Genomic DNA, 25,575 nt, shown 5'->3' with positions numbered 1-25,575 from the left:
TAAAGCCCAGGATCTCATCTGACCTTTTAACCACTTTCTCAAGCTGCCCTGCCACCTTCAACGATTTGTGCACATATTCCCCAGGTCCCTCTGCTTCTGCACACCCTGTAGTATTGTATCCTTTATTTTATATTGCCTCTCCTCAGTCTTTCTATCAAAATGTACCATTGCATACTTCTCTGCATGAAATTTCATCTGCCATGTGTCAGCCTATTCCACCAGCCCATCTATGTCATCCTAAATTCTATCTCTATCCTCCTCACAGTTCACAATACTTCCAAGTTTTGTGTCATCTGCAAATTTTGAAATTGTGCCCTGTACACCTTTGTCATCAATGTAGATCAAGAAAATCAGGGGTCCTAATAACAATCTTCGGTGAACCCTACTATATACCTTCCTCCAGTCCAAAAAACAAGCATTCGCCACTACTCGCTGTTTCCTGTCACTCAGTGAACGTTGCATCCATGCTGCCGCTGTCCCTTTTATTACATGGGACTTAACTTTTCTGACAAGCTTGTTATGTGACACTTTATCAAATGTTTCTCGGTAGTCCATGTACACCACATCAACAGCATTCCCTCATCAACCCTCTCTGTTACCTCATCAAAAACCTCAATCAAGTTAGTTAAACACAAGTTTCCCTTAACAAATCCTTGCTGGCTTTTCTTAATTACTCCACACTTGTCCAAGTGACTGTTAATTTTGTCCCAGATTATAATTTCTGAAAGCTTCTCATCACCTAGATTAAGCTGACAGGCCTGTAATTGCTGGGCTTGTGTTTACACTCTTTTTTGAATAAAATTGCAACATTTGCAATCCTCCAGATCTTTGGCACCACCCTTGTATCTAAGGAGGATGGATATACTACTCCTGCTCCTATTTCTTATGTTCTTAGATAAGCCATAACCTAATTGAATGGCAGTAAAAGCTTGAAAGGCTCCTGTTCCTATGGTGATAAATCATTTACATCAATTGAAATTGAATGTATTGCTTTAGAAAATAAACTCCAATTACTCTTTCTCTAATAGAGACTATGATTAATATCATAGGGATCTTTACTCGAGCAGGAGTCATCAGCTCAGAAAAACAGAAAGTTGAAAGGAAAAAAATAAAAGCTAAAAAAAATTGAATGAAACCATGTGGTCGAATTTCAGACACTGGATCTAAACATCTTGAAAGAATTCCCACACAACACACAAGATTGGCAAAATAATGATCTCTGTATTTTTAGCATTCCTTGTAATATGCATGTACAGTAGAGTCTTTGAACTCCAAATTTCCTACCTGTACATCTTATAGAAAAATCCTGATATTGTCTCAAGACTATTCTTTTATAAGTAGAAACAACATAGTGTGCTGTAACAGGGATAAAGTCATCTCCACTCCCTGTTCTACAATCCTTTAAGTAACTATAGGAGACCAATGTCTATCCAAGAAAATTGATTCAATCAAAACAGAGATGTTTGAAAAGAAGCCGTTTTTGGTTAATTTTAAAATGTCTTATCTGTTTAGAAAACATTTGCCAGCCACATTTAAGTGAAACCAAATCAATGGCACTGGATTTACATAGTTAAAATTAGAACCAAGTGCTCAGGATGAAAGATAGAAGACCACACAAAAATAACATGCTTTAAACATGGTTAGTTTGAGTTCACCAGTTAGTTCATTGAAGATTCTGTGTGGAAGGAAGATCTTTGTTATACAGTACATTTAACAAATGAGTACATATTCCACCAGAGGCAATTAAATTATCACAGGAAAAGTGAATGTCAACCCAGTTCAAAAACAAAGGAGGATATTTTCCTAACCGTGTTATTATCATTTAAAAGATAACTTCTTCCCATTCATAAAATGTATGTAAATAACAAAAGCAGAAAAAAATAAAAGTAAGGGTTTGCTAGCCCCTTGTTAATATCTTACTGAATATTTTAACCCAAAACAGTTGGCTTTTTCCTCCAATCAGAAACGCTTTGAAGTGGATAATACTCTCATCAAGTCAGATTGCCACAAATTTATGAGCAGATGAATATTTCGAAAGAGTATATCTTTCTCTGTGTAAAGTAAAACAAGAATGTTTTACTAAGCTGACATTGTAAAACAACAACAATTTAACTAAACAATGTTTATTTCTGTGCACACAGGAAAATATACCACCAAATCCCAGCCGGCCACACTATCTGAAGCAGGGTACCTAGTTTTAAAAAGGTGTGGTGCCCAGAATGATTGAGGCTAAGCCTGTGTTTTATAAAGGTAAACATCCTGCTATCATTTACAACCCAATCCTGACATTTACACATGGCCCTGCAATGAAGAAGGCAGCTCACCACCACCTTCTCAAGGGCAATTAGGGATGGGCAATAAATGCTGGCCTCGCCAGCAACGCCCACATCCCATGAATGAATTTTTTAAAAATGAGTTATGGTGTCAGTGCTTATATCCCAGCTGGCTCAATGGAACAACAGATCAATATCAAAAGCCTCAACTCTTACCATAATAAGGCATATATGTGCCAATTTTTTTTTGGTTGAACGTTCACATCTTGTAAATCACCCTGTTGGCCACAGTCATCATTGTGCTCTTCTGCAATATATAAAGGCAATAATCTGTTTAACAAGTAATGTCATGTAATGGAGATGTACAATATGTCAGAACTGTTTATTGGTCATACATTCATGTATGTCTATTGCCAAAGCCCTTTGCAGCAATGTTATTAAACAAAATTTGATACCAAGCCACATAAAGAGATATGGCAGGTGACCAAAAGTTTGGTCAAAGAGGCAGTTTTAAAGAAGCGACTTAAGGGAGGAGAGACAGGTAAATAATTGAAAAGGTTTAGGAAGGGAATTCCAGAGCTTAGAGACTATGCAGCTGAAGACAAAGGTGCCAAAGGTATGGCAATAGAAACCTGGGATGCGCAAGATCAGGTTAGAGGCTGGGAATTCTGTAACAAGTAACCCACTCCTGACTCCCCAAAGCCTGTCCACCATCTCGAAGGCACAAGTCAGGAGTGTGATGGAATACTCTCCACTTGCCTGGATGAGTGCAGCTCCAACAACACTCAGGAAGCTTGACACTGTCCAGGACAAAGTAGCCTGCTTAATCAGCACCCCATCCAACACTTTAAAAATTCACTCCCTTCACCACCAACACACAGTGGCAGCAGTGTGTACCATACAACAAAGATGACTGCAGCAACTCACCATACCTCCTTCGATAGCACCTTCCAAACCCGCAACCTCTTCCATCTAGAAGGACAAGGACAGCAGACATATGGGAACACCACCACCTGCAAATTCCCTTCCAAGTTACACACCAACCTGACTTGGAAATATATTGCTGTTCCTTCACTGTTGCTGGATCAAAATCCTGGAACTCCCTCCCTAACAGCACTATGGGTGTACCTGTACCAGATGGGTTACAGCAGTTCAAGAAGGCAGCTCACCACCACCTTCTCAAGGGCAATTAAGGATGGGCAACAAATGCTCGCCTTGCCAGCTATGCCCACATCTGCATGAATGAATAAAAAATGCCAGATTTGGAGCAGCACAGAGACCTTGGAGGTTTGCAAGGCTGCAGGAGATTACAGAGATAGGGAGTGATGCGATCATGGAGGGATTTGAACACGGGATGAGAATTTTAAAATTGGGTGCTGCCAGACCAGAAGCTAATGAAGGTCAATGAGCACAGGGCTGATGGGTGAACAGGACTTGGTGTGATTTAGGATACCGGCAATAGAGCTTTGAATAAGTTTAAGTTTACAGAAGGTGAAAGATGGATGACCGGCTAAGAGAGTATTTGAATAGTTGCCTCTGGAGCTAACAAAGGCATGGATGAAGGTTGCAACAGTGGATGAGCTGAGGTAGGGGCAGAGACAGGCAATATTACAGAGGTGGAAGTAGGTGTTTATGGCATTTGAACAAGGAAGGGGCAAATTTATGAAAATTATTGTAGCTTTACAGCGTCAGAACTTTTTTCAGCAGTTGATCCTTAAGAGTCACAATTGTCCTCGTCATTTGGGCAACATATCCATATTTGACATTTGCAATAGCTTGATAATTTCTTCTGGTTGGAAGGCATAGTGTTTATTAATAACAACTTGCATTTATAAAACATCCTTATGTGATGGAAACCACACCTGCCAAATGGAAACATATTAATTTTATCAGATGGAACACTACTTGAACATTGCACAGAACTTGTTTTAAAAAGACCACAGAGTTGGACAACTGAAACATGGCTCAACATTTGCATTCTGAGAGACAGTTGAATAGAGAGACAATGGAAGTGCTCACTGATTCAATTAACAAGATTGGTCTGGCAGTCATAATAATCAACCTTCTTTGTCTGTGTAAAAGCCAGAGCTCCACACCCCACCGAATGTGACTGGAGAACTTTGAGAATCCACAATCCTTGCAGAAGATGCTGTTTCAAACAAAAACATGACTGGGAACTGTTTGAATTGTGCTTCACAGAAAGGTTTGAACAGACTGTAATTTGAAGACCAAAGAGAAGGATGGTCTCTCCCAGTCTCTCTCTCTCCAGCAAAATCCCAGGGACCCACAGCAGCAGCTTGAGCCTCAAGACAGAGAACCTCTTCAGCCTTCTGGTACCAGAGAAGCAAATTTGAAAGTGTGCATTGGGCCCCAGCAAGAACTCCAAGACCGCAATTTCAACCAAGGACTTTACAGCAAAACAAAAGACAATAACTGAATTCCATTTACTATTCCAACCCCCCGGCCTTAATTCTTTCTCCTCCTCTGTATCTATTTGTGTGTGTGTTTATCTTGTATGCATGCTAGCATGGTTGCATTGTGTATTTCTGTAAATTTAATGGAGTTAGAGTGATGAGGCTAATAAACTTACATCCTTCTTGTTTAAACCTAAGAAAACCTGTCTGGTAGGTTTGTTTGCAATTACAATTAGAAAGCAGTGAGCAAAGACTCACTGAGGTGTTAAGTTAAAAACACTGTGTTTTAAAAGTTAAACCCTATTACGGCCAAACCAAGAAAAGACCAAGAGGGGAGTCTGAGATCCCTTCCTCAGCCAGTCTTAACACCTAACATGGAAAGATATCCCAAGGTGCTTCAGAGAGGTGTAATCATAAATAAATGAATCTTGGATCATAGATGGCATCCACTGTGCTGTGACCATGGTGAATTATCCCTCTTGTCCTCTTAATCATTCTGGAGCACTTAATACAGTGGATCACACCATTCTTCCAAATCACTTCTCCTCCACTTTCCAGCTGCAATTGGCTGCACTTGCGGTTCCACTTCTACTTATTCGACTGTAGCCAGCACATCTCCAGAAATTGTTTCCTTTCTCACTCCTGCACCATTATCTCTGAAGTTTAATGTCTCAAAATTAAACCATTAGCTCCCTCCTCTTCCTCATCTACATTCTATCCCCCTTACTGACATCATCCACAGACATCGGGTCAGCTTCAATATGTATGTCAACAACATCCAGTTAACAAACTTCATTTTCAACGTGTCCAATTATGGCAGGCCCTCAATTTAAAACGTAAACAGAATGCTGACTTATTTATCATGCCCTAACTATGCAGTACTGTGTTCAGATCATACCTTGAGGACTGTGTCCATCTGTGGTCTCTGAGACACAAGGAAGACAGTCCTAATCTGTGCATGTGTGATATCCTGAAGCTGCAGTCAGTTTCAGAGGGGTAATGACAGTGAATGCCGATAGTGCTCCATCATTTAGACTAGTAATCCGAGCCCAGGCTAATGATCTGGGGCCATGGGTTTGATTCCCACCACAGCAGATTTGAATTCAATTAATAAATCTGGAATTAAAAGCTAGTCTAAGCTGACCGTGAAACCATTGTTGATTGTTGTAAAAACCCATCTGGTTCACTAATGTCCTTTAGGGAAGGAAATCTGCTGTCCTTACCTGGTCTGGCCTACATGTGACCCCAGACCCACAGCAATGTGGTTGACTCTTAAAAAATGCCCTCACTGAGTTCAAGAGCAATTAGGATGGGCAATAAATTCTGGCCTATGCCCACATCTCACAAACGAATAAAAAAGCCCCCCACCCCCCAACCCCATAAAATCCAGTCCAGCAGACTTCAGGAGGACTTAGGCAGATTGCTAAAATGGGAAGACTCATGGCAGATGTACTATAACACAGAACAGTATGATGGGATGCATTTTGGTAGGAAGAATGAGGAGAGGCAATATGAACTAAATGGTTAAATTTTAAACAGGTGCAGAAACAGACAGACCTGGGGTGTATGTACACAAATCTTTGAAGGTGGCAGAACAAGTTGAGAATGCTGTTAAAAAGGCATACCAGACCTTTGGCTTTATAAATAGAGGCATGGAACTGTTTCTTTTTTTTTTCTCCTCAATTAAAACAATGTGCCTTTAAGACTCTGTCAAAAAAACAGTGCAACTTTAAGACAGAGGGAGAAGCTTCTGGATTTCTGAGGCACAACGTGCCAGCTGCATTTTGTTACCTAGGCAACAGCAGGAGAGAGAGGTCACATAGTATAATGTTTTGATTTTGACTGCGCAAAACTGGCAAAAACTGGCTGAAACTAGTTTTTTGTGAGACTCTCCAGCAAAGTGTGCTACTGAAGAGAAAAGCAGTCTATTTTTCTGAGCAAAAATTCTACAAGGAGCTACAGGCCAAGTTAATTGCCTATGGAGGAAATAACCCTTTGAAGAGAAATAAAGTTTTGACTGAGAGACTGTCACTTTTAAAATTCAAGTTGACCTATTGCTGTGCTCATCGTCGAAAGAACTGGTTGATGCCTGCTGCAGCCAAAGTGTTTTGAATGCCTATCTACTAAGAAACTATTTCATCAAATCCGCATGGAGACTTCGAGTGGCATGTGATTATTTTCACATTAGAATACTTCACCCATCAGGAATGTAACCCACAAAGACTTACTTACTCATTTATTCTTAAGAAACAGCTAATTTTTAAAGCACCACTTTTAAAAACAGTTAACTGTTAGTATTGAATGTATGTGTGTGAATGGGGAAATTAGGCTAAATAAAATAAGAAGTTACAAGGCCTTTAGACACAGGTTTATCTTAATAGTGTTTAAGATTTAGTTTTTAATAAATAGTTACTTTGTTGTTGTCTAAAGATACCTGGTTTGGTCTGTTTCATTCTGGGGGTTACTAGAGGGTTTAATTTGACTGTTTTCCAGTCGGGTGGTAAGCTTTAATAATATGCTGCGACCTGTGGAGTGATAGGACTGAATTGACAGTGCATTGCTCCTGCCACGGTCGTAATAGTACAAAAACAAGGAAGTTTATAAATCAATGGTTAGTGACGTATTGTGTCCAATTCAGAGCACCAAACTTTAAAAAGGATGTCAAGGCCTAAGAGAGGGTGCAGAGGAAATTTACTGAAATGGTACCAGGAATGCAGGACTTCAGTTATGTGGACAGATTGAGAAACTGGTGTTGTTCTCCTGAGATCAAAGAAGGGTCAGGGGAGATTTGATCGGTTTTGATTGAGTAAATAAGGAGAAACTGTTTCCAGTGGCAGAAGGGTTGATAACCAAAGGACACAGATTTAAGGTAATTGACAGAAGAATCAGAGGTGAGATAAGGAGAATTTATTTACAGAGTAAATTGTTATGACCTGGAATGCACTACCTGAAAGGGTGGTAGAAGCAGATTTTTTAAAAAACCTTCAAAAGGGAATTGGGTAAATAATTGAAGGGGTAGATAATTGAAGGGCAGCAGAATAGGCCTAATTGGATGACTTTCAAAGAGTGGCACAGGCATGATGGGCTGAATGGTCTCCTGTGCTGTATCATTCAATGATTCTATAATAGTTTCTGATACTATTCTAAATAAATCTTTTGACAATTCTAACTGAAACTTCCACTTTACAAGGTTTCCTATTTTTCTGCTTTGAAATGTCCCTACAGAGATTTTTAAAATTTTCTTAACAGCAATATTAGACCAGAAAATAAGAGCGTCAATTGCCTCTCTACAAAGCCTTGAAGTTGATTAATACTTTTCATTTTGGACTTGATGGAAAAATTCAAAAGTTGTCGATTGCTGGAATAATAAGACACCCCCTCGGCCTTAACCCAGACATTCTTCGACCGCACAGGTCTGGCGTTTAGCTTGCTTGCTACTATTTCAGTTAATAATGTGTCACTCATATCTTTGAAGGCCTCGCCTCTGGAAATCTCCTCAACGTTCGAGACTCCTGGCTGAGCTCACGTGAAGAACTGCCAGAATTTAATCAATCCAATACTTTGAAAAAAGCCGACTGTAAAACTGAAATATTTAGCCTGAGCGCACAACCAGATGTGAATCTTTGCATAAATGAAGTCTGGCTATGCTTTCAAACTTATTTCCTACGTACAGTCACTACTTGCTACACCATGTAAATCCTTTACTCCGACTTCAGCACTTATTCAGTAATATCATTCGAAAGGCTGCAACAACCATATAACAATACAATTCAATGCATATCAAGTTTGCCACGCCTGTTCCACACTGTTAAGTCTAAAATGCCAGCTAAGGTTTTTTATTGTAGTTACCGTCAAAGTTCGACCAAGGACAAAGGCAATTTTTTGTATCTTCTGCCATCTGGTGGATTAGTCCTTAAATGGAAAAATCTGTGCCACTATCACACACACAAAAACCACACAAATGCATGCGGTGTACCATATTTATCTTCATAAACCAGCAAAAATATCAAGGCATTTTTTATGCCTGACGAGTTTAGCCGATTTGAGACCAAACACTTAATGATGACTTGGGCATCGGCGGCCCTTGTAATGAAGGTGGTAATCAAAGGGAAATCTCCAGCCTTATAGTGCGAAGGATGTTGAGGAGCACTAATGCAGATTTCGGACAGAGAACAGTGTTCTCATTGACACTGGTATTTTACAACCAAAACCATTAACCAGAAAGAAATGCTGACACACTGGGATTGTGTGCACTTGCACTTTATTTCCACCCAAGGGTATTAGTTCCTCAGTGCCGATAATCTCGTGCAATGTCTAACTTCATCAGAAGGGACAGTAATTTTGGGCGTAAATGTAGTGGGCACCAACTTTTGCCCAAACTCGTGAAATTGCTTCTAGAAATCAGATGTAAATACATATGTCAATGCATTAATCCTCCATTGGTTGCGTTTGATGGTTAGAAGGTAATTTATCAGTTTCTTCGTAATTCCTGAGGTTCGCTTTTATTAGAAATGTATCGTCGATATCTGTTCTGAACAGTTGCTACAACAGCAGAAAGAATGGGCAGTGTAGAAGCCAAGACAAATATACAGAATGGATACTCCAAGGGAATTGTGCTTTGTCTGCTCCTTTTGCACCACCATTGGCGGCCGTGTTTCAGCCGACTAGGTCTGTAGCTCTGGAATTCCCTCCCTAAACCTCTGACTCTCTCCTGTGAGACCTTCCTTAAAACATAGCTCTTTGACTAAACTTTTAGTAAGCCCTGCTAATATTTCCTTCTTTGGCTCTGTGTCAATTTTGTCTGATTCTGCTATTGTGCAGTGCCTTGTGATGCAATGTAATTGCATTGTTGCAAAGTTATTGTTGTTGCTTGTTAACTAAAGACCACTCCTATTTCGACAGTGTTAGCTCACATCGTGGAACATTTTCCCCATCTCCTGCTACATTCTACAGATGATGGAAACAGCACTGGTCTGGATGGTGATACCATCCCAGGATTATTTTCTTGTTTGTAGATTGGGTGAGTATGAGCCTCAGCCAGATATTACTATCCTCCTTGCCGTACCACTTCAACAATAATCGACACTTTATATCATTAAACAACCTATCCACTATGATTCTGATCCACAGTACTGAATTTTCTGATCAGCGCAGCCAACCTCACTACTGGAAGCAGTAGCAAAGTAGTCACACTATTAGACTAGTAATCCAGAGACCTAATGATCAGAGAAAGTAGGTTCAAATCCCACCACAACAGCTGTGGAATTTAAATTCAGTTAATTAAATAAATCTGAAATTAAAAAGCTAGTATCAGTAATGGTCCTTATCAAATGACCAGATTGTCATAAAATCCCATCTGGTTCACTAATGTCTTTTCGGGAAGCAAATCTGCTGTCCTTACCCAGTCTGGCATGTATGTGACTCCACACACACATCAATGTGGTTGCCTCCTATGATAAAAGTAAAATACTGCAGATGCTGGAAATCTGAAATAAAAACAGAAAGTGCTGGAAATACTCAGCAGGTTTGGCAGCATCTGTGGAGAGAGAAACAGAATTAATGTCCCAGGTCAGTGACCTTTCATCAGAACTGTAACACTGAACTGTCATCAGAAAGGTCATAGAGCTGAACTGTTAACACTATTTCTCCCTCCACAGATGCTGCCTGACCTGCTGAGTATTACCAGCACTTTCTGTTTGGTTGACTCCTAACTGATCTCTAAAAGGGCCTAGCAAACCACTCACTTGTCAAGGGCAATTAGGAATGGGCAACAAATACTGGCCTTACCAGAAATGCCTACATCCTGTGAATGTATATAAAATCTCCACAATGTAACTTGCTTCCAGTATTTAACTGTGGCTCTACTATTGGTTCATTAAACTATACCAAGCAGTCCAATGTGGTTTTGAACAAACACCCCTAAAATTTCTAATAGAAATCACCTGGAAACATGTTCCTTTGGTTAGTCATTCAAGGCTTGACTGTCGTTTGACTGTTAAACAATGCTGCTTCATTTATACAATCCTTCATCAGTAGTGTTCTCCAAAACTTCAAGAGTCACCATGCACATACAAACATGTATGTGTGATTGTAATAAAAGCAAATATGTGTGAGGTGGCGGTCTGATTTTGAAGAAAATTTGAGTGCCCTAGCTGTGTACCCTGTATCATACAGCAAAGCACACATTTAAATCTATTTATCAGTATTAATCTAGTACTTGGGTTGGAGGGGGAAGTCGGATTCTTGCCAGTTTAGATGGGCCCGTTTTAATCTGCATCAGGATACTTTGTTTATTGTATTTAACAGTTACTGCCTCCAGCTGTAGTATTGGAACTGCCACATTGCTGCTGCTGCCCCCTGGAAACAACATTGGCATATAGTAGGATTATCATGCATTTGATGCAACAACAAAAAAATCACAATATGACAAGGACATCAATTTCGATAGTCTTGTTGAAAAGAATTCCCAGCCAAAATGACTGGTAAACTTTCAATTCTGCTGAATGATACATCTCTAATTGCCATTGTTCAAATTCTGCTTCAACACACACGATTGAGAGGGGTATGGCACAGAGCACAAAAACTCTTAGACATTTAGTACAAATTGTCAACCTCACTAAATGAGGCCACAATTATGGCCAATTTGGAAAATGGGGGGAGAGGAAAGGTACAAGCTGAAAACTTCACACTGGTGCAGTAAAGGTGATTGTCTAGTGTTGGGGTCCAGTAACATTGCTGGAGCTGTGTTGCACCTGCCCTGAAAAGTGCTTGTTGCTACCATTAACTAGGTCCAGCAGAACCATCTTTCAAGAAGAAGATTTAGTGATGAAATGTAAAACAAAACACAAAAATAACACTCAGGAAAAGTAACTTGATTATGTTTAAAAAGGTTATGCACTAGATTCCTTTATGGCTTGGTTTCAGTGAAGGTGCTGGTGGTGCAGATGCTCATTAGGCTACTTTGTGTGAAATAAGTTGGAATGTTTATAAATGTAATATACCCCTTCATCCAGCCTTCAAAAAAAAAGAATTCATTAATAGGAATGGAATGCAATCCACGAAATAAGAAATTGACACCATCAGACTCAGTCTGTTCAAAAGAAGACAGAAAATTGTGATTATTGCAGAAGAGAGGATCACTTCCAACCTGTATATGTTCTGATTCAGGCAAGTGATTTGGCACATCACAACATTTTGAAACAAATCCCATGAACTTTACCCTAACCACGTGTAGGGTGATTAGCAGTTCAACAACTGTAATTTTATAGAAAAGTTCTGGAGACAATTAAAATAATGGTTTCTTTGCAGATCCGAGTGAGGGCAAAAAACACACAATAAATCATTTGCCCTACTTTTGACATGACATTCAAACAATTTTATAGTGTATTTATGCACCCAATTTAGAACTGCTATGAAGCGGTTTCTTCAATGCTAAAGATGGAATCAAGGACTCAGATCTGTAAAGTGAAACTCCCAATTGCTGAGATTTCAAACCCAAACTAATGATTCCTGACTATTGCGTACAGGTCATCAGCAGCAGAGGCTCCAAACCCCTCTTTCCTAACATCAGAAGACAGAGCATCATATGCCTTGAAAACCAGCTTTAAAGAAATTACAACCAGTGCATGTTGACGTTTGTATTCCACGTGAACAGTAGTCCTCATCTCATGTGCTGAATTCCATAGCTTCGCAACCCTGTGTAAAAACAAGTTTATCTTGCTCACCAGCGGATGTTTGCAGGATTCTGACTATTTCTTACACGGCAGGAAGAGTGTTTATTGTTTTACTAACTACCAAAAACTGGACATAACATTTGTCATATGATTGGCAGTCAACAAGATGTAAATGCAAAACTTGATGCCATGGTTTGAATGTTTAGCTTTTCTTACCTAACGAGTTATTATTATTATTATTATTGAAATCGTTTTATTCGCTGTTAAAAGTATCATCTTCCAGGACGAAATAGCAAGCAAATTAATGTCTTAATGACCTGCAGCGAACTGAACGCCTCTTAACTACGACAAATCGCTCGCTTGGTAAGGAATTGATTTTCACAAGGATTCGGGGAGGCAAACAACACTAACTACAGATGTAGGATTTGGGAGAACACAATAACCACGCCATATCGCGCCTTGGATCCCACATCCTCTCATCCAGTCCAAGATTCCCCAGTATATTAAATCTATGTGTTATTGTGTGGAACAAATGTTGTAATGGGCTTTACGGTGCTATTAAATCCTGGGGAGACTGGCGTGCTGCACACTGCAGTGCTGAAATTAACTGCAGTTTTCTTAATCGAGCTGCTCCAGCCTGTAAGATATTAAACTTGTCCGCTTAGCTTCGGGATGGACTTGCACCATTTAAATGGGAATGTCTTTAATTTCTTCTCCTGACGTTGCGGAAATTTAGTGAGATCACGGAGTCTATTGAGATGTCACTCTTTCAGATATGCAGAACAATTTAATAACCGGAAGTCTAACAACTTATTGTAAGTGATAAGATAAAAATCGCCTTTCCAATTTTCAACGCGAAAGTAAAACAAAATCCTGTGAAATTTGGGACTCTTCCTATCTCTCACACTATATAAATGGAAAACAGATTCAGACATCAGGGATCAAGGCATGTAAAGGAAGAGTGTAGAACCCGCTGGTTATGGATTTAAATAGTAAGTACCCGGAGAATGTTTTAATGATAAAAGTGAAGCATTCAATTGTTTTCTATCGTTCTAGATTGAGCTGCATCCAGAAAATTAGATTTTGCTAATTAATATTTTGAATAATGCACTTTTTCACCACATAGAGGAAGCACATGGATTTAATTCAGATCTTTAACATTGCCTTTGGCTCTTGCTGAGAGACTGTACAGTGCAAAGTATGAATGTATTATAAAAACTAACAGCTGAAAGTGCTCATTGCGTGGCATCAAGGGCTACTAACTGCCCCCTTGTAACTTAATATGCTGATTTGCAGGACTTTTGCTCCTCGTAGTATGCCTTGTACAGACCAGGCTTGCAAAGATGATACCGTTACGCCCTCTGTGTGACAGTCGCGTAATGGACAGATACATCAGAGAAGCTAAGGATCTGCTGAATGCACCGGTAAGAGCACTCGCAAGTTTCTGTACTGAGCTGGACGCTGCACATCATTCAATAACTTAATTGCATTGCCGCCTCTTTTGTGTTTCCCAGTCTCATGCTACAAGAAAATGAGGCAAACTTGCTAACAATGATACTGGAGTCAACGGACAAGATGCAAAGTGAAGAGTAGCTGTCATGTGCTGAATGTTGCATAGAAAATGCTTATTAAGCTGTTTGCTGTGGCCAGATTTCATGATTTTAATTTGTCTGCCAACCGTTTAAAAGCCGGCTGCGGAAAGCAATCAGATAGGGGGCGACATGGGGTCCTGGAAAAAACGGGTACTTCCATTTGTATCTGAACAAGCGAAAGCCCAGATAAATAAACCTAAGCGGTGTGATTGTTGGAAGTGCCCGGGAGTTCGACATTCCTTTGCTTGAACGTAATCGCCAAAATAAATATGATTTTTAGTGCCTGTAAAATATATGAAATGTTAGAAATGGCCAGCTGGTAAAATGCGAACCAGGTGAGGGAAGCATGAAATATGTAGTCGGAGCGGACACGTCCTCAGATTTAAGTGAATTCAAGATGTGCTTTGGGGGAAACAAAGGGAATCACTTCTAGTGCGGCCGGTCAAAGCACCTCAGAGTGACACATGGAGACTCCTTTTTCAATGAGCTCTCTGAACACATCTTCCCGATTTCATCTTCCTATCTGTTCGAGCGCCCTTTACTTTCATAATGTGTTTCGTGGGATCCAAATGTAGCCAAATACGTCGTGGAAGCATCAGTCAGAACTGAGTCAGACAGATCTGCTAGTTCAGCAATATTTGTTCAGTTAACTCAATAATTGCCGGTTCGAGCGGTTTCCCTGTTTTATCTTCAAATGTTTCCTGGGTTACACGGTTTTTAATCTTTTGATCTATAGAAACATTTTTAGATTCGTCCAACATTTTTTCAGATAGTCCCGCTCCTGACTCTGATTCTTGCAGGGGTGAGCTGAGTCACCAGCGGCCTCAGAACTTGGCCGAAGCGAGCGCAGACCCCGTATGTGTCTCCAGATCCCTATCCGGTTATCACTACTATTCATCCCTCGACGAACATCACTGAAACAGATGATCTACTTTTTTTATTTCATTGCCGGCTGTGGGAGCTTTCTGTGCCGCGTTTGCTCTGTGGGTAGCATTCTCGCCTCTCAGTCAAAAGGTTGTGTGTGGGAGTCCCACTTCAGAGCATAAAAATCTCTGCTGACACTCCAGCGTGGTATAGAAGGACTGCTGCCCTGTCGGCAGTACGTCCTTCAGATGACACGTGAAACCGTGTCTGCTCTTTCAGGTGGGCATAAGGGATCCCATAGCACTATGTTGAAGAAGAGCAGGGGAGTTATTCCCAACGTCCAGGCCAATATTTACTCCTCAGTCAATATCACTAAGAAACAAATTATCTAGCCATTATCACCTCGCCCTTTATGGGAGCTTGCTGGTTGCCACCTTTCCTGCATTGCAACAGTGCTTTCACCGTAAAGCGCTTTGGGACATTCTGAGGTTATGAAAGGTGCTATATAAAGGAAAGCAGAAACTGCTGGAAATACTTAGCAGGTCTGGCAGCATCAGTGGAGAGAGAAACACTTACTGTTTTAGGTCAGAGACCTGAATGAAGGGTCCTCCACCTGAAACATTAACTCTGCTTCTCCCTCCACAGATGCTGCCAGACCTGCTGAGTATTTCCAGCATTTTCAGTTTTTATTTCAGATTTCCAGCATTTCCTGTACTTTGCTCTTTGCAAGCCTTTTTTAACAATAGTGGCTACACTTCAAAAGTACTTAAATAGAACAAACTGCAATAAAAACAGAAAATGCTGGAAACACTCAGCAGGTCAGGCAGCAAACATGGAGAGAGAAACAGTTAACCTTTCATCAGAATTGGAAGATCTCAGAGATTAACAGTTGATAAGCAAGTATAAAACCAGAGTAAATGGGGGAGGAAAGAAACAGATTTTATTTTATTTAGAGATACAGCACTGAAACAGGCCCTTTAGCCCACTGAGTCTGTGCCGACCAAGAACCACCCATTTATACTAACCCTACTTCTTCTTTTGGGCCTCCTTATCTCGAGAGACAATGGATACGCGCCTGGAGGTGGTCAGTGGTTTGTGAAGCAGCGCCTGGAGTGGCTATAAAGGCCAATTCTGGAGTGACAGGCTCTTCCACAGGTGCTGCAGAGAAATTTGTTTGTTGGGGCTGTTGCACAGTTGGCTCTCCCCTTGCGCCTCTGTCTGTCTAACCCTACAGTAATCCCATATTCCCTAGGGGCAATTTACAATGGCCAATTTACCTATCACCTGCAAGTCTTTGGCGGTGGGAGGAAACCAGAGCACCCGGCAAAAACCCACACAGTCACAGGGAGAACTTGCAAACTCCACACAGGCAGTACCCAGAATTGAACCCAGGTCCCTGGCGCTGTGAGGCTGCGATGCTAACCACTGCGCCACTGTGCCACCCCTGACAGATATCTGTGATGGGATGGAGGCAGGAGTGATTAAATGAAAAAAAGGATGATGGTGCAAGGTAAATGATGGTTGTAATGGGACAAGTAAAGAAACAAAAGATAGGTCTAGAGTGGGTGTAAATGGTTACAGGAAAACTATTACCAGCACCTGCTAGCTGAGAGCAGCATTTATGATCTAACGTTCCTTCTGATGAAAGGTCACTGACCAGAAACATGAACTCTGTTTCTCTGTCCACAGATGCTGCCTGACCTGCTGAGTATTTCCAGCAATTTCTGTCTTTATGCTGATCCTTGAGCTTGCTTGGTCACAGCCAGGGCAGAAGTGTAGACACTATAATCTGCTTCAGTGTCCTCAAACTATGAAGGAGAAAATCAAATAGACATTGCACTCCTGGTTGCTATCCAGTCAAACCTGTGGCAAATTGCATATGTGTCGGCGTCAGGTGAAGACAGAATAGAGATTAGCTGTGTTTTCTCTGTGACCCTCTGTCCTATCAACACCTTGCATTTTGTTATCTCTTGCCCCACCCCTGCTTTATTTGCTTAAAACCTATTACATTTCTAACATTTGCCAGTTCTGATGAAGGGTCACTGACCTGAAACGTTAACTCTGCTTCTCTCTCCGCAGATGCTGCCAGACCTGCTGAGTATTTCCAGCATTTCTTGTTTTTATATTAGCTGTGGATTCCACCACCCTCCACCCCAGATAGTTTACCACTACTTATTATCTGGATTTATATATGAATATTGATGATGAGCCAGTTAGTAGAGGGACACCGCAGAGCCGTACCCAAGGTCTCCAGGCAAGGAGAAAGCTGAAGGGAAATAATCCACACCTGAATAAGATTGTTTACCCTAAGCTTGAGAATGTAAATGATAAATGCAGGTCGTAGCTTTACATTACTGAATGTGGAGACCAATATCAGCATGTCTGGGTATTCTTATATAAAGATCTAATGGAAAAGACATTTTTATTAACACAGTTATAATGTATTACTGAGAGCATGCTGCGCTGTCAGAGGTGTAGTCTTGTGGATAAGAAATTAAACCAAGGATGCATCTGCCATCTCAGGTAAATGTAAGAGATCCCATGACACTCCTCAAAGAAAAGCAGAGGAGTTCTCCCGGTGTTCTGGACAACATTAATTCCTCAACCAACATCACTAAAAACAGATTATCTGGGTATTATCTTATAGCTATTTGTAGGACCTTGCTGTGCACAAAATTGGCTGCCACATTGCATTGCATTATAGCAATGACTTCACTTCAAAATTACTTCTTGTCTATAAAGTGCTTTGGGACGTCCTGGGGTCAAGAAAGGTGCTATGTAAATGCAACTTCTTTCTTTTATTTTCTATTTTCCCACCTTCTTCTTCTGTGTCTGATTAGAAACATAGAAGCATAGAAAACAGGAGCAGGAGTAGGCCATTTGGCCCTTCGAGCCTGTTCTGCCATTCATTATGATCATGGCTGATCATCCAACTCAGTAACCTGTTCCCGCTTTCTCCCCATATCCTTTGATCCCTTTCGCCCCAAGAGCTATATCTAACTCCTTCTTGAAAACATACAATGTTTTGGCCTCAACTGCTTTCTGTGGTAGCGAATTCCACAGGCTCACCACTCTCTGGGTGAAGAAATTTCTCCTCATCTCAGTCTTGAAAGGTTTACCCTGTATCCTTAGACTATGACCCCTGGTTCTGGACTCCCCCATCATCAGGAACATCCTTCCTGCATCTACCCTGTCAAGTCCTGTTAGAATTTTATAGGCTTCTATGAGATCCCCCCTCACTCTTCTGAACTCCAGCGAATATAATCCTAACCGACTCAATCTCTCCTCATACGTCAGTCCCGCCATCACAGGAATCAGTCTGGTAAACCTTCGCTGCACTCCCTCTATAGCACGAACATCCTTCCTCAGATAAGGAGACCAAAACTGCACAGAATATGCACAATATACAGCCAAGAGGCAGGCAGATTACGGACTCACACTCTTCTGCCAATTCCATCAGCAAGAATGATAGCTGAGCTCAGCCTCATTATGGTTTTCCTCTTTTGCTCACTGAGTGAAATTGTCTCTGTTCAGTATTACTGCTCCAGAACGATGGTACATCTGTGATTAATTACTCAACACATTAGGAATCATGGACATAAACTGATGCTCAATTATTCTATAACACAGCTCCAACAAACTATTTCACTACTTCTTAACCGAAGCACATTTCTTATTTCTCGACTGGTCACTCTCAACTATTTATTGCTAGGACAATATAAACTTTAGTACACCTGCCTACAATTTACGAAATAGCTAACTCATAGCTCCATTTATACTTTCAACTTTGCAGATTTCATTTGCAATCTCTATGGTTTACACTCTGGGAAAACCCCAACTCAATTCATATGTAGAAGATATTAATGCAGCTGCATTATCTGCATTATCTGCATTAGCTGCATATGATATCCTGAGTTTTGATTTCCAGCTAAAATCCAAAGTTGATTTATATTAGACGTTTCCACTAGATTGATGTAAATTTTTAATAGTTTAACTATTTTAATAGTTTATGGATGCATTCATACTACAACTGCATTATCGCAGAAGCAATTTCACTTTGCATCAATACTGCAATCTAAGTGTAAGTCCGAGCTGAATTCAAAAGCGGGGCCTGACATGATACAGGAGCAAAGTGGAGTGAGTCTTCCCGCAGGAGGGACTCTTGCTCCACTTCACTTCAGAGTGAGTGAACATTATCACAACTGCAATGTGGTTCGCAAAGATTAGCAGAACGAGGCCTGTAGCCAATCCACGCTGTTTGAAATTTTATACTTTTGAATGGAGAACAGATGTTTTATCAGCTGATTTTCATCCAGTGTTGCTAGTAGAATGAGTCATAAGCAGTATTTAGGGGGCAGTACTGTGCCAAATGATTCTTTATACTGGTATAATATCGACTGGAAATTCAAGGAACTTAATTAAAGTCAGTTCCTGTATTAGAATTTAGAATTAGAATTAGAACATTACAGCGCAGTACAGGCCCTTCGGCCCTCGATGTTGCGCCGACCTGTGAAACCATCTGACCTACACTATTCCATTTTCATCCATATGTCTATCCAATGACCACTGAAATGCCCTTAAAGTTGGCGAGTCTACTACTGTTGCAGGCAGGGCGTTCCACGCCCCTACTACTCTCTGAGTAAAGAAACTACCTCTGACATCTGTCCTATATCTATCACCCCTCAACTTAAAGCTATGTCCCCTCATGTTTGCCATCACCATCCGAGGAAAAAGACTCTCACTATCCACCCTATCCAACCCTCTGATTATCTTGTATGTCTCTATTAAGTCACCTCTCCTCCTCCTTCTCTCTAACGAAAACAACCTCAAGTCCCTCAGCCTTTCCTCGTAAGACCTTCCCTCCATACCAGGCAACATCCTAGTAAATCTCCTCTGCACCCTTTCCATAGCTTCCACATCCTTCCTATAATGCGGTGACCAGAACTGCACACAATACTCCAGGTGCGGTCTTACCAGAGTTTTGTACAGCTGCAGCATGACCTCGTGGCTCCGAAACTCGATCCCCCTACTAATAAAAGCTAACACACCATATGCCTTCTTAACAGCCCTATTAACCTGGGTAGCAACCTTCAGGGATTTATGCACCTGGACACCAAGATCTCTCTGTTCATCTACACTACCAAGAATCTTCCCATTAGCCCAGTACTCTGCATTCCTGTTACTCCTTCCAAAGTGAATCACCTCGCACTTTTCCGTATTAAACTCCATTTGCCATCTCTCAGCCCAGCTCTGCAGCCTATCTATGTCCCTCTGTACCCTACAACATCCTTCGGCACTATCCACAACTCCACCGACCTTAGTGTCATCCGCAAATTTATTAACCCACCCTTCTACACCCTCTTCCAGGTCATTTATAAAAATGACAAACAGCAGTGGCCCCAAAACAGATCCTTGCGGTACACCACTAGTAACTAAACTCCAGAATGAACATTTGCCATCAACCACCACCCTCTGTCTTCTTTCAGCTAGCCAATTTCTGATCCAAAGCTCTAAATCACCTTCAACCCCATACTTCCGTATTTTCTGCAATAGCCTACCATGGGGAACCTTATCAAACGCCTTACTGAAATCCATATACACCACATCCACTGCTTTACCCTCATCCACCTGTTTGGTCACCTTCTCGAAAAACTCAATAAGGTTTGTGAGGCACGACCTACCCGTCACAAAACCGTGCTGACTATCGCTAATGAACTTATTCTTTTCAAGATGATTATAAATCCTGTCTCTTATAACCTTTTCCAACACTTTACCCACAACCGAAGTAAGGCTCACAGGTCTATAATTACCAGGGCTGTCTCTACTCCCCTTCTTGAACAAGGGAACAACATTTGCTATCCTCCAGTCTTCCGGCACTATTCCTGTCGACAATGACGACATAAAGATCAAGGACAAAGGCTCTGCAATCTCCTCCCTAGCTTCCCAGAGAATCCTAGGATAAATCCCATCTGGCCCAGGGGACTTATCTATTTTCACACTTTCCAAAATTGATAACACCTCCTCCTTGTGAACCTCAATCCCATCTAGCCTAGTAGCCTGAATCTCAGTATTCTCCTCGACAACATTTTCTTTCTCTACTGTAAATACTGACGCAAAATATTCATTTAACACTTCCCCTACCTCCTCTGATTCCACACACAACTTCCCACTACTATCCTTGATTGGCCCTAATCTAACTCTAGTCATTCTTTTATTCCTGATATACCGATAGAAAGCCTTAGGGTTTTCCCTGATCCTATCCGCCAATGACTTCTCGTGTCCTCTCCTTGCTCTTCTTAGCTCTCCCTTTAGATCCTTCCTGGCTAGCTTGTAACTCTCAAGCGCCCTAACTGAGCCTTCACGTCTCATCTGAACATAAGCCTTCTTCTTCCTCTTGACAAGCGCTTCAACTTCTTTAGTAAACCATGGCTCCCTCGCTCGACAACTTCCTCCCTGCCTCACAGGTACATACTTATCAAGGACACGCAGTAGCTGCTCCTTGAATAAGCTCCACATTTCGATTGGTCCTATCCCCTGCAGTTTCCTTCCCCATCCTACGCATCCTAAATCTTGCCTAATCGCATCATAATTTCCTTTCCCCCAGCTATAATTTTTGCCCTGCGGTATATACCTGTCCCTGCCCATCGCTAAGGTAAACCTAACCGAATTGTGATCACTATCACCAAAGTGCTCACCTACATCTAAATCTAACACCTGGCCGGGTTCATTACCCAGTACCAAATCCAATGTGGCATCGCCCCTGGTTGGCCTGTCTACATACTGTGTCAGAAAACCCTCCTGCACACACTGTAGGACTGATAGTCTCAGGATGCAAAGGCCAGAAAGCATCAGTCGGCTTATCATAAAGGTACTAGGATATGGATAAATATGCTGAACTATTTTGGTTGAAAATTCCACCAGCTACATCTGAAAGAGTATATAAATAACAACATATAAGTAACATCACATAAATAGTATTAGTATTTATATATAAATAACAATAATATAGACCTATGACACCATTACTACCAATTTTGCAAGCTTGTTTTATTGCATAACTATACTTGTGCTGAAAATTTCCAGCAAATTTGTGAGATTGTAGAATTTCAGCTGATCATGCATATATGGGAATTACTTACTCCAACTAGATTTCAGAATGAAAATACCCATATGTTCCCGTTGGAGCTACCTGAAGCAGGAATTCAAGAAATTTACATCAAGCTAGTGGAAACGTTTAACATAAATCACCTTCAGATTTTAGGTGGAAATCAAAACTCAGGATATCATATGTTAGGCAGATGCATTAATACAATCTACATATGAATTGAGTTGGGGTTGTACCTGAGTGATAACCATCGAGATTGCAAATGCAATCTGCAGAGTTGTAAGTATAAATGGAGCTATGAGTTAGCTATTTTGTAAATTGTAGGCAAGTGTACTAAAGCTTATATTGTCCTAGTGATAAATAGTTGTGAGTGGCCAGTCGAGTAATAAGAAATGTGCTTCGGTCCATCTTACATTGAAGGAGGACTGTTAAAAACACCAGGCACTGTTTCATTTCTTTTCATGGGGTCAGGAGAACAGGAGTGCTGCTCCTTGTACAAAAATAAACTCCAGCCCCCTATTGGCTCATCCTAGGTGCACCCCCATGACCTCACAACAGGGAACAGCTTCCCCTCTCCTAGGCTCTTTCGGTCGGTCACTCAGCATGGGAGCCGAATGATTTCTTCTCCTGCCACAACTGGAGAGCTGCAGCACGGCCCTCAGTTTGCTACCTATAGCTTGCTGCTGCTGTGTACATGACACCTGGGTCTCTCAACAGAGCAACAATGAGCCGGGGTTGGGGCTGGGGGGGTGGGAGGGTGCGGTGGTTAGTGGTGGCAGGAGTATTCTGCCTTCTGCTCACCAGTTGCTTGTTATCCATCTTAAATGCAAAATGGTTGTGCAATATCAAAGGGCTGAATATTTGCCACAGAGGCAGGAAACAGGACACGGGATTGTTTCCGGTTTAGAAACCTGCCTCCAGTGGGAAACTGATTAAATACAGGATTTTCACGAGGGCGAACCCTTAATTGATATGGAGACAGGTTCCATGTCCAATTAGAGTCAGTGAGGGTGGGAACAGAGGCAGGTCAGAGGTGGGGGACTGGTTTAGACTCCCCATGGCAGCCATCACTGAGACTGCTGGTTGTCCTGAGGGAGAAATCTGCAGATTGTGCCAAAGCCTTCCACTGCACTGGAGGGAAACGAGATGTCACAGGACAGCCAGAGGCCAGGCACCTGGGACAGGGCTGCCCCTTGCTTGATTGGATGCTGACCTGGATCTAATGCTGGAGGCCATGAGGAAGAGGAGGCAGGTCCTCTTCCCGGAGGGTGGCAGGGGGAGGCCACCAGCTGAAACCAGAGAGATGTGGGTGCAGATTGCTGCTACTGTCAGTGGCAGAAGTGAGATGAGAAGAACCTGAATCCACTGCTGTTAAAGGTTCAATGACTTCATTCATTCTAGCAAGGTGAGTGCAGCACCCAACCTTCCAGATAGGACTCAGGACTTGCACCCTCCAGCAGATTCAGCACCTGAGGAGGCTCAGGGTGTATGCACCTGCACAGTGCCAAGGGCACTTCATTTGCAAAGTCCAAGTCCCCCTTTGACCATCTTATGAGGTCAGGGTAATTCCCTGGTGCAGTCATGACTGGCTGCCCACTCTGTATTCGCCTCCCTTCAACAACAGACAGCGCGTGAAAGCCCTGTGCCCTGGCAAAATTTCAACCTCCACCTCTTAATGAGCTGCTTAATACTTTAATTGACCTCAATCGGGAGGTGGACAGGATTGCTGTCCCGCCCTCCCCCAACCCTGGTGAACATTGCCAGCACAGGGAACAACTTCTCAAAACTGGCACGTTGGACGGCGCCAGTCTTTTTGGGACCCCCCCCCCCCCACCCACTCCGCCTCCATTCCCAAGCTTGGGGGGGGCCAAAAATTCAGGCCTAAGTGTGATGATCTTATAATAAGTGAGCTGTTTGCATTTAATCTGATCATTTAAGAATAAGACAATTTCTTTAAATTTAATTTTTCAACCTTGTTTTTCAGTGTGTAAATAGTGATCGTTTGCAATTTGTACTCTGATACTCTTAATTAGCCTGTAATACATATTGTGTACCTGTGTGTTTGAATAGGAATCAGTCCCTGTTCTGGAGTGTGTGGCTATTATACTGTAGGTACCATTCTGTGATTGGTATCAGTATTGTATGATGCATAACAATCTGGCAGTACAGGTACTACAAATAGCATTAGTGCCCTTAAGTTAGGAAAGGGAAAATAGGTCATATGTCTAGTGCTGATTGTTGTACAGCAACCCTTGTTGAAAGTGTAAAATGTGCATGTCAGGTGAGAATAGTGTTTGTGATTGGCTGTGTTATACTCAATGAAAGAATAGCTTGGTGACTGTCTCTATCAAGACTCACACATGAATAATGGCCCTTGAGTGAAATACCTGAAACCATCCAGTACCAGTGAAACTGTACTCCAGCCTTCAAAACAGCAAAGGAACAGAGTGGGGGCAGGATAGGGGTGGGGGGATGACTGACTGACCCGTTTCTCCATAGACGCTGGGCGGCACAGTGGCACAGTGGTTAGCACCGCAGCCTCACAGCTCCAGCGACCCGGGTTCAATTCTGGGTACTGCCTGTGTGGAGTTTGCAAGTTCTCCCTGTGTCTGCGTGGGTTTCCTCCAGGTGCTCCGGTTTCCTCCCACATGCTAAAGACTTGCAGGTTGATAGGTAAATTGGCCATTAGCAATTGCCCCTAGTATAAGTAGGTGGTAGGGAAATATAGGGACAGGTGGGGATGGGGTAGGAATATGGAATTAGTGTAGGATTAGTATAAATGGGTGGTTGATGGTCGGCACAGACTCGGTGGGCCGAAGGGCCTGTTTCAGTGCGGTATCTCTAAACTAAACTAAACTAAAACAGCAAGGGAGCAGAGTGGGAGCAGGATAGGGGGGTGGTGGGTGGAAATTGGTGCCAAAAATTTGATGAATTCATATTTGAAAGGTAAAAATTAAAGCCTGAATTTCAATGTCAAACAATTCTGAATACAAGAGCTGTCAAAATCAAACTTAGACTAGGAGACAGAATAATGAACATGCTTCACATTCTGCTAGAAAACCTCCACTTATAATATCTGTAAATTTAATAGTTCAATAAAAGATTACAATTATGACAATTTAATTGAACTGATAATCCTTCTTTTCATCATGGATAAGTTCAAAGAAAATATCTTTCGAGCATTTGATTAGTATTTTACTCAGTGCAAATTCTTATATTTGATCATTACACTGATACATGAGAAATTAGGCTGAAGTTACTGTTGACGATGTTAGTCAATGAACCCATAATATATTGGAAAGGCGTTCCACTAACTGCTATTTTAATGGTGGTATTAAGCTATTTATTTAAATGGGTAAAAGGAATAATGCCTATGTTAAAGTATTGCACTTAACCTGATTCAAATCAGCCTATATTTCTGAAGTTAAATCATTTTAATCAGCACATGAAACCGTGCAGTCCAATCCTTTGCCAGGGGCTGGCAGCTGGAAACAGGGCACGAATCCAACTGCTGCTGCAGGCCTAAGAGACCTATAGCAGCAGTAATAGCCACCATATGCAGGACCTGTGGCTGCTGTGCACAAACCACATCCAGAAAGCCTGCAGCATCGAGTCTTCCTGTTGAAATAAAAGGTGTCACTTTCTTTTTGTATC

The 25,575-nt window shown here is 41.6% G+C and overlaps 1 protein-coding gene across 1 annotated transcript in view; it reads left to right on the top strand.

The window, feature by feature from the left end:
- Positions 1–8,997: 8,997 nt before the first annotated feature.
- The window catches only part of LOC137375039 (erythropoietin-like), a 30,913-nt gene continuing 14,335 nt past the window's right edge, over positions 8,998–25,575 (top strand). Inside the window, exons 1-4 of the mRNA XM_068041663.1 lie at positions 8,998–9,094; positions 9,227–9,355; positions 13,119–13,175; positions 13,675–13,784. Coding sequence (XP_067897764.1) covers positions 8,998–9,094; positions 9,227–9,355; positions 13,119–13,175; positions 13,675–13,784 — 393 coding nt within the window. The remainder of the gene's footprint in view (positions 9,095–9,226; positions 9,356–13,118; positions 13,176–13,674; positions 13,785–25,575) is intronic.

The sequence above is a fragment of the Heterodontus francisci genome, chromosome 11, assembly GCF_036365525.1.
Source record: "Heterodontus francisci isolate sHetFra1 chromosome 11, sHetFra1.hap1, whole genome shotgun sequence".
Taxonomy (NCBI): Eukaryota; Metazoa; Chordata; class Chondrichthyes; order Heterodontiformes; family Heterodontidae; genus Heterodontus; species Heterodontus francisci.
The sequence above is the reverse complement of the archived record's forward strand: the minus strand, read 5'-3'. Positions and strand labels throughout refer to the sequence as shown.